General features: G+C 41.8%; 1 protein-coding gene across 2 annotated transcripts in view; it reads right to left on the bottom strand.

The window, feature by feature from the left end:
* Window positions 1–203: 203 nt before the first annotated feature.
* Window positions 204–14,170, bottom strand: part of KLF12 (KLF transcription factor 12) — a 142,704-nt gene continuing 128,737 nt past the window's right edge. For both annotated transcript variants that reach the window (XM_075722236.1, XM_075722228.1), the window contains one exon: window positions 204–385. In XM_075722236.1, the coding sequence (XP_075578351.1) occupies window positions 204–385 (182 nt within the window). The remainder of the gene's footprint in view (window positions 386–14,170) is intronic.

Below are 14,170 nucleotides of genomic sequence, written 5' to 3'. Positions count from 1 at the left end.
GGTTTACTTCAGATGGCAAGGAGAAGAGTGGCACTTCTTTTCCTGCTTTTTTTGTTTTTGTAATTTCTGTTATTATTTTTTCTTACGGACATCAGGGAAAGCCCTGCCTGTTAACACTGTAGAGGGAGATTCAGCCCTGCTGAATTCACTCCGGGTAGTTAAGAGACCCAGCTCTTAAACTCGGCTGGAACAGGTAGCGTTTCTCAAACCAGCATGTGCCTGCGGCGGTGGAGCGCCAAGTGATCTGAGCGGGAAAAGCTGCGGTCACAGTCTGCACACTTGAATGGCTTCACTCCCGTGTGCTTGCGGTAATGCCTCGTCAGTTCGTCGGAGCGAGCAAACTTCCAGGTGCAGCCTTCCCAGGTACATTTGTAGGGTTTTTCTCCTGGGAGAGACAAAAGAAAGAGGGAAGGGGGGGAAAAACAGGTGGTGACTTTCCCCTTGTTGCTCTTAATCCCCGCAACCCTCTCTGCACGCTTCCCATGAACACCCACTGCCTAGGGGTTGCTTTAGGCCAAATTATACAATTACGAGGTAGCGAATCTGCTGAATATAAGGAAAGGGCCTTGAGATTTATCATTCCTGTGGCATTCACATGACTAAGAAAATCAACAGGATTAAGGCAACAATAGAGAACCTACCTTGCAGGGGTGATGCTGGGATTAACGTCAGGACAAAGGGCTGTGTAATTATTCTCATGATTACCATACAAGTTTGCTACCCTCATCTCGTCAGGCTACACTTTCTCCCAAAATGGCCAGATTACCCAATATTTCAGCAATTTATCAGGCTGCCACAGACTTTTGATTATGAAGTTTATGAAGGTTTCTACTTATTTGTGTAAACAACACTGCAGGACATTTCCTAGCAAGCTGGTAAAAATGAACTATGATTTCCCAATTCAACATAAAAATTAATCTGCAAAACATCCTCTTTATTATTGTACTTACTTTCAGTAAAATTAATTTTGCATGTAAGATGTTACCAGGAACGGTGTACAATTTTTAAATGTACCTCAGCCACGGGACTTGCACAACGCTGTTAATAAATACCTATTTACTTCAATGAGATCAGACTTGGGCTAAGTGTAGATTTTTGGAAAATCCTACTCTCTGCTTTTTATTTAAAGGTAAGCATGATTCATGCCCCACGTTCTGTGTCGTATCAAGTCAGAGAAGGAGATCCAGCAAATCTGGATTTTGTGCTTTCATAACGTAAACTGTTATAAAATCCCATTTTTGCCATGTTTGTAGGCTATACTTGTGATTTCTATCACCAGCCCTCGATGTCTACATGTTAAATGCTCTTGGCAGTTACCTTTGATCCCACAGTCGAGCATGCACCAAAACTGAGGCAGGGAAACTGTGTGAGGTCCGTATGTATCTTTCTTTGGTGTGTCAAAAATGATTTTTTACCTCCCCTTCTGAATCCAGCTAATCACAACCAGGACAACAAAAGAGCATCTCTGCAACAACTGATTTCGCCAGGCACAATCATTCCTCAGTTATTTATTATCTGTTAGGAATCACGAGCAGCTTGCAAGAAACTATTTCAATTACATGAACCAGTGACGCAACACTTGCTTTGTCGTAGGCAGCACCTCCCTCCATGTGTCTCTTCAAAAGACAATAAATGCTTTGCTGAGAGCCTTTGGTTTCAAAAGAAAATTCCCGAGTAAGAATATCATCACAAAGTTCAAACAGCCCTGAAGAGTCCAGCTGAAATGGTCATGGGTGCCTCTGTAAGGAAATCGGATGCTGTACAGGCATGTCAGCAGGGTTGTCAGCAACATTTGAGCTCCTTGGGTTGGTACCTTCTGTGCACCATCTGGGCTGTGCTGCAGTTTTGATGTCAGACGGGGGTGGGAAACAGTTGCTGTGAGGAGAACCCAGCAATCCAGGCTCTGAGGTGACCACAGCCCATAGCTGCACCAGCAGCAACTTAGCCTAGATAATTTTACAGTCCTCAGCCAAGCACAAAGCACCGAACAGAGTTCATTGCCCCTGGCCAGCCGCAGCGTTGGGCACCTGGAATTCGGCAGCTGCTGCGAACTGGCGGGGCGCAAGCTACACGACAGATGGCAGGTTGCACGCTCTTGCCAATGACAAAGTGCTACAAAACGTGTTCAGATTCACCACTGAACTGTCTTACATACATATCCCTGCCACAAACAGTTGGTGCAGAGCACCGGACAAATATAGCAGTCTCCCCATTTGACTTGGCAGGTCTATCCTGGCGGTCTCGTCACCGCATCAACAGTTTCCAAGTGGAGCGCTTGTCCTGTTCATCTTCAACATACTTTAAAACTCTCATTTTGTTTAGACTCTGGATACTGCCCCAGTTGGTTTCTTTGACCGCAAAGACTTCCAGAGCAAAACAAGCTTCCTAAGCTTTGGATCCTTATTTAAAAGCATCTGAAATTCTAAGTCTCTCCCTGCCCTGAGATCCTTCCCCTGCAATGGCCTCTTTGGTACACAAATCCCAGCTCTTCTTTCCCTTGGCAGAAGACAAATGGACAATTCGATGCAGGGAGGGATGGTTGGTGAAAGAGAAATACCAGAAATAGTTTGTTTGTCCATTAAAACACTATCACTTCGGGTAAGAAATGAAAGTCAGCTGATGGAAGGACGTGAGCAGGGGTCACTTGGCTGGAGTTCCCAGTGTTGCTTCCAGCTTCCATCCTCAATGAGTCCTGTTTACCCAGCCCCTATAGAGCTATGTGAAAGAGACAGGACTAACCACATTCCTCTCAAGCTATTTACACCACTGAAGGAAAATCGCTCTTACAAGCTCAACCTAAGAAGACCTTTCATTATTTTCAATGTGTATAGCATAAGAAGGAAAAAAAACAGGCAAAGCAGCATTACTCTAAAGACATTTACCCACATGCACCTTAAAAAAGCCACATAAAACTGTGGAAGATACTATTTTTCATTAAGATTAATCAACAACATTTTACACAAACCTAATTTTTAGGGGAAGAATAATAACATTACTCTTCTGTTAAACACCCACATTATCTGTGGATGAACAGGTGGTAGAAAAAGAATGTTCTTCTTCCTAGGCAATACTATACTGTTTGGTAACTTCCCAGACATGAAAAGTGACCACTGAGTTCACAGTAAAAACTGGAAGAGCCAGGAGTTCAAAGGGCGGACAAAGGACCAGCAGGAGCGGAATTGCTAGACAATGGGAAGCTGGTGTCAGATACCACACACCAGCTTTCGCTGATGAGCTTGGGCACTCACAGCTGAAATTATTAGTACAATCAACAGAGAGAAGCAGGACCTCAGCAGGGCAACCCAGAAAGTGGAGAGAGAGGAGGTGGACAAAACTAGATTGTTAATTAGAAGAAACTAGTCCCAGTGCTTATGCATATATATATATTGCCATTTCACAACTGGATTGCAGTGGAGTTGAAGTCAAATACTCAACCATTTTGACTCATTCACTTCTGCCTCTCTGCGAGCACTTGAGCTTAAGTGTCTAAGAAACTCTCGGGTTCAAAGTGTGGGCACGTTTTGGCTCGCTTGATGGCTCAGCAGCTGCCAGAATGTGGCCCACAGAGTTACTGTCATGCACCCAGACAGTCAAATTCTCATTCAGCTCTAAGGAGCAAAAGCAGGCGGTGTAAGTCTTGCCCAGGGTAGTGGACACATGGGAATGAAGGAGAAGACAGAACCGTGGACAGCTTTTGGAAAATGGTAGTAAGAGAGATGCAGAAAGAGACTAAGAACTCTGCGGCAATTAACACGAAGAGCAAAAGAAAACTGGAAAAAGATAAAACCCTCTTAGTCAGTCCAATCTTCTGAATCTGTAGGTTTTAGATGTATAGAAGCTACCCATTTAAAAATAAATGCCTGAAGCTGCGAACATTTTCATGGGAGTTGACCCTCTACTTTTGCACCTGTCTTTGAGAGCTCTACTGTTTTGTCCCAAAACCTGACAAAAAGATCCCAAAACACAGAGAAATTGTATTCTGATGCTATTCCGCAGCTCTGTCTTGTAATACATGGATAGTGAACAGTATGCCATGACAGGCATTTACACAGATCAAGAGGGTCCCTGGAGCATGAAAAAGTCCTTCTAGGCAGTTCCCTGTAAAAAATGAGTATTTTCTATTGTTTGGGGAAGTTAATTATGAAGTTTTAAAGGTATGACTCAATGCCCTAAATGGAACTAGTAATTTTTTTAATCTTCTGTTAACAAAACAACTATTTCTAAGAGCCCTCCAAACCCTTGACTTTTGTAGTCCAGATGCCACAATCCAAATTAGTTTAATTACTTTTACCATATTATTTTTCCTACCCTACCATGACTCCTCTCACTTAAGCACTTAAGCACATAGTTACAATGGTTACTCATTAAATCTCCCTAAACTCAAGCAAATAATGAATTAATAATGCTGAATAATGACCACTGTTCAGCCAATCCTTCCAAAACTTTCCACCCTCTCCACAGCCCAACATCTGTCTTCCCATATCCTTATTCATCTAATCTAACATCCAGAAGATCATTCACCCACGGAAATAAATCTCTCCCAAACTTTTACTTTATAACCCAATGACATTCACATATTCCTTAAAAAATACCCTATGTGGGTACCCACAGGAGACCATGCCATGTAATAGATGAAGGGACCAGGGTTTGTTCTACCCCAGGCAGAATTTCCCATGCGGTACGTTCCTCAGCAGTTATCCTCTGCCCATCAGCTAACTGGTATCATGGTATTTGATGCCAGATGCTTCAAAGACAGGCACTGCAAAATGCTATGTAAACAGTTAAGGGTTATTCTGCCAGCAGGGAAACTACTCTGGAGCTCCAGGAAACAGAGCTGGGCTTACGTTCCCTAGGCAAGGAACTTTATTTACTGCAATTGCAGATGCCCTATGTACTCCCTGCACACTTGCTGTTCCTCTCATTTGTGTATTATTTAAGCTTCATTTATTCAACAGTTTAACAGGCTCTTGGCAACCATGTCATTAAGTAACAATGAGGTAACACTGTCTACTACCAGCACAGAAAATATCCCAGTGATCAAATTCTAAACCAATTTCTTTCTCTGGCAAAACCCCACCTCTCTCTCTGATACTACAGATGAGTGTCATGTCCCTTCTTGTTTGCGTCCTCTTCAGTCATTCCCATCTATCCAATTTTTCTGCACATGGAATTCTCACCATGACTCTGAGTTATTACATCACTTCTCTGTAGTCCCTTCCTGCAACATTTTTATTCCAAATAAGAGTCAACTAGAAGATACACATAAGGGACTGTTCAAGGATACGGGCTTAGCCACCTAGTCAGATTTTTCCGTATTTAAGCTTTGATCATGCTGTGAGAGAGTCACAAGCTGAAATTCCACTTTTGAGAAGGACAAAGATAGAAAAGCACTTGGAAACGAAACTTGGTGTCTGGTTTCCCAACTAGGAGGCTGGGAGCAAAGGGGAGATGCTGTCCCTCACTCCATTCATGAAATACAATGGTTTTGAGTCAAACTTGCATGGTTTAATAGGTGGCACCTGCCCAGCCGAGCTATCTACAGCCACATCTTTATACACTCAGTTTCTACTGCCATTACTCTTGGAGGAGTATTCCCCACATAAAAACAGAGTGAGGTCCTAAGGATTTAGCCCATAACAAGTCAAAAGAAAACAAATAATCCAGCGCTCATGTCTCTGCCTATGTTTGATGATGTTAAGTTTTCTAGTCAAACTCAACAGATCTGCAGCTTTGCAGGGTTGAGGACATCTCCTGGTGATTCCTGGTTTGGTTTCTGCTACAGGATATTATGCAATATATGTAAGGTGTCAGTATACATATGTCATATATGTCAGCTGGTTTCAGCTCCCATGTAAACACCAGAATCGCTCTGAAACATATGGGACAGTCACACTGCATCTGTACTGATAGGACTCTGGAAGGGGAAATCATAAATTGAAAACCACAAACGACGGCTAATTAGATTTTGCACGTCTACTAAAAATAAGCAATTTTGGACAGAAAAGAATCTTTTTACAGCAAAAACACTATCTGATAACAAGCAGCCTCAGGCACTCCCAGAGGAAGAGGGTAGCTTAGCTTTTAGACACAGGGGAAAGGGAAAAATGACAACTCTTATGTTTTGTGTGATATTTTTATTAGTATAATTTTTTAATGAAAAATCATCAAAGCACTTATAAAGCACTTTCCAACTTCAAAGTGCCTTATAAAGCTTTTTTTAAAATGTAATTATTCATAAAAGTCTGGCTTCGTAATAGTACTGTGTAACAAATATCGTGTCCATTCTGCAGGTAGGAAAACCACCACAGCGAGCATCAGCAACCTTCCCAAAACTGCAGAGAAAGTGAACAGCAATGCTATGACTCACGTATTAGGAACACCTTACTTTCTGTAATGAAACTGCTCAGATCTGAGTTTTGTCCCTTTAAAAGTTTGAAATCTTTTCAATCATTTTGATGCAAAAATCCAAGTCAATTGTTTAGATGTCTTTCTAAAGGTAATTTGGGATCTCTGTTTCCAAGTTACTGATTCTCTGTTTCTCTTTGGTGAACATTGTGAATTTGACTTTTGTGTTTCAGGATTGTCAAAATATGCAAATAAAATATCTTTCTGGGAAGAGATTAAAGTTCCGTATCATCAGTTGAGCAAGTCTGGGAAAACAATTTCTACGAGCAGAACAGGAACATACTGTGCTGCCTGTGACACATCTTGAAATTCAGGTTTTTTACTCCTTGTTCTCAGTCTGACTTAGGCAAAGCACAGGGACATGGTTTCTTCATGTGAAAACTGGGAACAAAACAATTTCTTCAATTCAAAAATACAGTGCCAACCTCCACTCTGAAACAAGCGGCAGAACTTCAGCATACTTTTGGCAGCTCTTGAACTGATTACTTATAAACGCCACTTATAATTCAGGTGCAAGTCTTTTTCCCACATCGCAAAACACAACTATCTTTTCATTTCACTGCACTGAGCTTGGGTCTTGTTTGCCATTCTGGCCCTTCTTCTCACTCCCTCTGCAAGACCAGTACTAGTTCAGCAACTTTATCTCTTTCCTTCTCCTGCTATTGTCCCACATGCCCCTCTAGGTATACGGCTGCCTCAGTTTGCTGCTATTTTAATACAAATCCCAGCAAAAAACCTTTGTGATCAGGCTCACAAAATTCAATTCTCTGCAATTCAAGAAGGCAAATCCATTACATTGGTCTCAGCCTTGTTCTGTCACCGCATGCACAGGAGAGAAATGAAGAGGGGGAATCCAAGAAACTTGTCTTCCACATTTTCTCTTTTTGGGCTTCTGCACAGAGACTTTGCGCCATGAGGGGACATACCTACTACTATGTGAGATACACATGAATTAATGTTCTGGGGCAAGGATTAGTTATGTACATTGCCAAGGGCACTGCTGATGTAAAATGATAAATTTTAATCCCTGTAAAAAGAGAAAAAATTAAAAATTTGGAAATGTAAAAAGCCTCTTCCTGTGCACCTGAATCCAGAAGCCAGACCAAATCCCAACAATAGATAACAAATAACTTTTTATTACCCTTCCTGATAATTTTTTGCTGCATGATACTGTACATATATAAATATTTAAGTATATGTTAAGTGCATATATATACACCTAACGTGTATTTTTTATATACATTTATATGTAGTGGAAGACGGCAGGAAGTTTTCTCTTTCCCTCCAGCCACAGCAAATATATGGGACTATCAAATTTCCAGTGCTGTGGGGAAGGCTGAGATTTTTCCTTTCATGGCAGCATTCACTCACAAAGGTATTTGGGAAAGGTGATGCAACAGATCCGTACTTCCATCATCAGCCAGCTGCATGGTGCCAGCAGATCTGCACACTAACTCTCTTTAAGTGGAGTGCTGCAGGTTTTAGTCTGGCCTCCCCAAATAAAACACCTTTCCTTCATCGTGTTCCATAACCGCAAGGGAGACGCCAAACAAGTGACACTTCCCTTTCCATCTGCCTCCAATTCTGCTACTGTCACTCCTGGATGCTCCAGGGATTGCTCCACCATGTTCATCAAGAGCAATACTGATGTTTCTCAGTATAAAAGTTAAACCTTCCACTACCTGTAAAAAACAAAACAACAAACCAACCCCCAAAGAAATAAACAAACAAATAAAAAACAACAAAAAAGCTGCAAGGGATGAGCCTTGTCTCACTCACTTTTGCACAACCGATTATTTGTTGTTTGCACTGTGCTAGAAGTCAGGCTCAAGCAGAGGCTGGGGACCCTGGTGTGCTGAGCTGTCTGCAGAAACAGAGCATTAAAAAACCCTCCTCTCATTTAAGTAAATGAGTTGTGAATGGAGTTGAAGTTTCCAAATGAAGAGATACCGATATTTAGCACCATAAAAAGCAGAATAAATATACATGATACTAAAGAAAAATATTAACTGACAAAAATACACATGACAAGGGGAAAGATCATTAGAGTTAATCTGACCTAGGTCCCTCTACATTTCATATCCTATGTGGAGAAAACACTGAAGTGCAGAAAACAACCCCTCATCCTACACAGGTGTCATCTAATTTCTTTCCTTTCCCACAAAACAAGAAGTTCTGGTAAAATTTCCCCAGTTTTCTACCTACTTATTTGCAAAAAGTGAATATTGAAAATACTAGCTTTCAGGCTCTACCTCTTGTTTGCTTTTAGCCATGGAAAAAAGAAAGCAAAAAACCACGAAAACCTGAATAAAACATTAAAAGAAAGGCTTTTGTGAAGCTTACGTGCAGTTTTGAGCATGCTCCGATCAAAGGCTGCCCTGAAAAGGACAGGGCAGGCACCAGCAACTCCAGACACTTCCCGGAAGACATAGGGCATCGCCAGTAACAGGCATTTCAGTAGCAAGCTGCCATCCTGTTCCCTCTGTCAGGGACTGAGCGGGCTGCAAGAGTTAATGTCCTTGGAAACCCTATACTGTGTATTACTCCTCCAGATCTGGGTGCAACATCTGGGAAAGCATTTTGGAGGGAAAGGGAGTAGGGAGGTCTTTCTCGCCTTCATGCCACTGCAGGGCTACACATGGTAGACCACAACCATGTCTGAGACCTTAGATGAACTGCAGTTCTTTGGAGGTAGAATAAGAAGTACTAAACGGTTTACTTAGAGAAAATTTTATTCTGCATAATGAAATCATCATTATTCCCTCGTGCCACACACAGACAAAACACATATGCACCCCATATTTACAAAGTCAAGGGGCACTGCTGCAAATATTTTTCATAACCTAGAGACCGAAAGCAATCACAGACGCAATTAGACTTGCTTTCCCATCAAAGTGCCTTGGAATAACCATGTGGGCACCCTTCCATATCGGCACAGCATCAGACCTACAATGCAGAGGAATGACTCCCCGTGTGCAAGGTGAATTCAGAGCTCGCAAAATGCGCCAGAAATGAAATCATTTAACTTTCCACAGAGCAGCTATTGGAAGAGAACTGGATGTACAAGCTCCTTGTGGTATGGACACCTGCCCGTAAGTAGCTGGACTCAGACAACTATCTCACTACATCCAGAGGTTCCCATTTCTGAGCATCACCTTACTAGGCTGTGGTGGCATTTGTGAGTCTGCCTTTATACCTTGGTACATACTGCACCAGCAGACATCTGCTTTAAAACACATTTCTGTCCTGAAATATGAACCCAGTCACATCAATGGGAATAGGCTGAGGCTTCAGCAGCCCCGTTTATTTAATAACCTGTTTATCTTCTAAACAGAAACTGCATGAAGAAAGAGCAGAGAAACTAGAAGTGAAGAATTCCATGAAATATACTGGTTTCCACATTGGAAAGCTCTACTGTTTATTGAAACTGGCAGTAAATTTTAAACACTACAAGAAAGTATTTCTTAAAAAATAAAAGCATTACCCAGTACAAATAGAACCTCCTGTTTTACTTAAAGCAAATTAATTTTTAAATTGGCTTTGTTTATTTAAATTCCCAGTTTCTGGAACAGCATGTGAACCTGATGTTGCAGCTTTTTTCACCCGACAGATTTACGTGAGGGGAGAGCTCTGGGATAAGGGCCTAGGGAGCACGCAGGACATGAGAAAGAAAAGCTGGGCATTTGAAGAGCAAGTCTGGAGGGTAGGTGACAAAGAGGTGTTAATTTTAAAGCAGGCCAAAAGTCTACACCGTTCAAGTCAAATCCAGAAGGCTTATTTAAAAAATGTTGCTTCCTCCCAATATTTGCCTAAAGAAGGGATTACAAACCTGTAAATAGCTCTCTGGAACTTATAGCTAGCAAAAGGCACTAAACAGAACTTAAGAAAATAACAGGTAATGAATGGAGTTTTAAAACCTACAGAGCAAAAATAACTTTTTTGGTGCCTCTGACTTTTTTAAGTCTGCTCTGAAATTCCTCAAAGGAAAATGTGAACAAAGACTAATGACAGGGGCCCTTTCATATTAAAATAATATATGGAGCAACAGTGAGTGAGAGGAATGCAATGTTTGAAAAAGCACAGACTAAATAAAACACCCATGTACTCACTAGCCCTCTCTCTTCTAGGGTGGTGTCTCAACCCAGCTATAAAGGAACATCTTGGGGAGGAAATGCTGTCATTTTCTCAGGTACAAAACTGCATTTCTGAGATGTTTACTGTCTCCACGTAACGCTGCTGAAGACCCCTTGACACTGACAAATAGGCTTCACTACGTCTGTGGCAAAGGTATTTGCTCTCATCTCTCAGGAATGATATAGGCGTTGATCAAGGACAAAGCACCAAACACTAAAAAATTCATCTGGCCTGGGGGCTATATTCAGCCCGCCTCTGTAAGTGCCTAAGGAAGCAGCCCCATCTTCTGCAGCAGCGGCACTGAGAAGAGTGATTTGGACCAGGTGCTGGTTGGGGCTCACGGATGAAAAGCAGCAGTTGCAGCCCAATATCTGAGCCCCACAGAAGGTGTTCTGGTTACAGCCCTTGCCTTCCTCCACCCCTCGGAGGCAGAAGCAAAGCCATGGCCGTGCCTATACAATGCCCTACGCTCACAGACTAAATCCATTCCCACTTCACACCCACTGGAAAGTCCCAGGCTTTTGCTGCCGTTGACTCCAGAAATCCACTCTGCCACGTTCCTCCAGGAATTAGTAACTAATGACTGAAATAAGTTTGCACAGAAATACAGAATGCTGATTACTCCTACATTAAAAGAAAATGCTACGGATGTGAGAGACAGGGACCAATCCCTTCTGTACCAGACGTTGTAAAATTATGTCTCACATAACCTTAAAGCAGGCATCTTCTTTCTTTATTCACCCCTTCAGGATGATTTATGCAATATTTTAAACTCCTTGGGTTTGAGTGGTAAGAGTGTGGCAACAATGAGCTACAACTGGATTTAGCTGTGAGCAACTTTAGATGTGAAGTCCAAGACAAATCAAATTTCCCTTTAAATGACTATGTAGTTGGTTAGATTTCTCAGGTCACAGTCCCCATGCCAGGCACCACTTTGGGACACATTCACACCACCCAGTGTACTCTGCTTCCTTAGAAGAAAGAGAAGCTTTAAATCTCCTCCATATGTACTAGCCATTATACATGTTTCAAGTCTCTGTGTTCTTTACCAGGCCCCCCAACAGACAGCATAATTTGCCTCTTCAATTTACATAATATGCCTCAAATTTACATGCTCTCCCTATTTAAGAGGAGACAGATGATGTCTGTGAAAACTGGATCATGATATGCAAAGGTTAGCTTTGGTACCAGTAGGCCCGTGATTCAGGTTTGAACAGAATATTGCATACCAGGATTTGCAGACTGAGTAGCCTGTGGATGAAAAGTGAAAGTAGCTTTTAGCCACATGGTTGACCAGTGGGACAGTTCATCTGTGACAGGGTGAACCACCACATGCGTGCCCCGGGACATCGCCCACAGCCAGCAGCCACTGCCCTGCAGTGCCTCAGTTGGCAGCCAGAACCTGCCATCTTTTGATAATCACTCTTTTCATTATTTAATGCATTAACAAGGCAACTGAAATTGCTACGAATAAAAAAGGGTTTGTGTGGTTTTCATATGATCACTGTCATCTATCCAAAAATTGTTTTCGCTTTCTAATGCCTCCTTTGCACTGTTACAGCAACTAGCCCAAAGCGTCCTGGATGTTTGTCCTTGTTTTCCCTCTTCACTCTCCCTGAAACAGATGCCCCTGCCCTCTCATCTTTCCAGTCACTCCCTTTATCCACAACTAGTAAGCTTACTGAAGCTATAATAACATATACATGAAATGTATTATTTCACCTGAGACTTTACTGCATTGCTTTTGACCTGATAAATGGCCTGCTGCATGGCTTTGTCCTGCCACCTTCACTGTATCTAGCTCACGAACTTAGTTTCATTATAGTTACAGATGATTGGAAAATAATGACAAGTCAAGTGAAATTCTGCGGGGAAATTGCAAACAATTTTGACTACTTTGCACCCTTTCACTGCCATTTCAGAAACATCCAGCCAACTAGAGAGGAGGTCAAGACGTGCATCCTCAATTTTATGGCATCAAAATATCTGCCTGCTTTTTGCCAAAATAATGAAATTATTTAATGCTTACAGTTTTCACAGACCCATCATTTCCAGTTTCACCAACTTCACAGAGCAGTTATTAAAGTCTAGTTTTTATAACCCCTATCAGCCTCTCAACAGAAGGCATGATTTGCCTCTTTGATTTACATAAAACCTATCAGATTTTCATCATCTCTCTTCAGACTGAACAGAGTCTGTAGTTCTTTCACAAACCAGGGCTAGTAGAAAAGGAAACAACAATTCACTAAGATAAATTTAAATATTTTTAGAATGAAATTTTGATTGGGGTGGGGGGAAACACAGTGGAAGCAATCAGTATTGCTTAGTCTGCAATGCTCAGCTGTCCTACTGGGAGTGTCAATGGCAACTTCAGTACTGCCTAAAAGGCCTGAAATAGCCATTACATATAATAAAATAACGCTGTTTCCATCTTCAAAGTAAAAGCAGCAAGCTGAAGAAGGTGAGTCCCACCGGGGCTGCATGGGTGCAGACCTCACGGGGAACAGGAGTTACAGCTCTTCTCGCTCCCGGGGCTGACACCAGCACCTACGCTGAGCGCAACGCAGACATAAGCAGACTGGGAATACAACCCAGGGCTGCTGGTTTTTCCATTTTTGAAGATTACTCATTTGTAGAGTCACACGTTAGTAATTTTCTTTAAGTTCACTGAAGCAGCAACTAACTTAACACAACTCCAGTGAGCCAACTCCTCACAGTTTCTCCTTGTGGAAAGGGTTGATAAACCTGAGCTGCGAGATTGCCTGCGAGCCCCGAAGGCTCTCCATCACACCCGATACCTACTGATAGCTTTATTTGACGATTTGGCAAAACAAAAACAAGAAGCTGATACTAGAAAGAGAAACTTAATACCAGTGCTTGTGATTTATGAAATGCTCTATTACAGGTTTCGCTTGCAGTTTTTCTGGTTGGAGAGACGATGTGTAATTCAAGCTCGCCCCCCAGTGGACTCCATGCCCACACCAGTACACCAAGTTTTGAGGACACTGGGGAGAAGTATTGGGGAGCTAGACGATAGCATACTTAAAAAAACCTAGGGGTCACTCTAAGAGAATGAAATGCAACTGTTACCGTCGATAATATTTTGTTTCCATTTTTAATTAAGTCTAAAAGAAGTACACTTTACAGCCACCAAAGTTGTTCAAAATACTGCATTGTTTTTCCTCCTGTATCCAAACGACTGCGAATGTTTTAGTGGCTACGCATATATAGTAAATGAAAAAGAAAATAAATAGTTCTCAAACACATCCTGCTTAGGTAAACAATTGTCAGCAAGATCAGCCTGCCTAAAAGAAGTCCAGATTATGCAATGCTGAGTTTCTGTCATCTTTTCTCAGAAAGTTTCCTACTGAAACTTGCTCACCTTTGCGTGCATAGCTGTCATACTTCATTTATACTTATCCAAAACTGCACTAATTACTGTGGGTCATATGTGAATAATTAACTTCTTTTGCCTGAAGCAAAAGTAAAGGCCAAGATAAAAAATGTAAGATGAGATTAATACATAGAGTATGCTCATAGCCAGTGCTACGTGTAAGTCTGAACATATCAACCTCTTACCAACACCTGAGAAGTGTTCTGTAAAACACATTTAATTTTAACAGCACAATAC

The sequence above is a fragment of the Pelecanus crispus genome, chromosome 1, assembly GCF_030463565.1.
Source record: "Pelecanus crispus isolate bPelCri1 chromosome 1, bPelCri1.pri, whole genome shotgun sequence".
Taxonomy (NCBI): Eukaryota; Metazoa; Chordata; class Aves; order Pelecaniformes; family Pelecanidae; genus Pelecanus; species Pelecanus crispus.
Note: the sequence above shows the minus strand (reverse complement) of the source record. Positions and strands in the feature narration are given on the sequence as shown.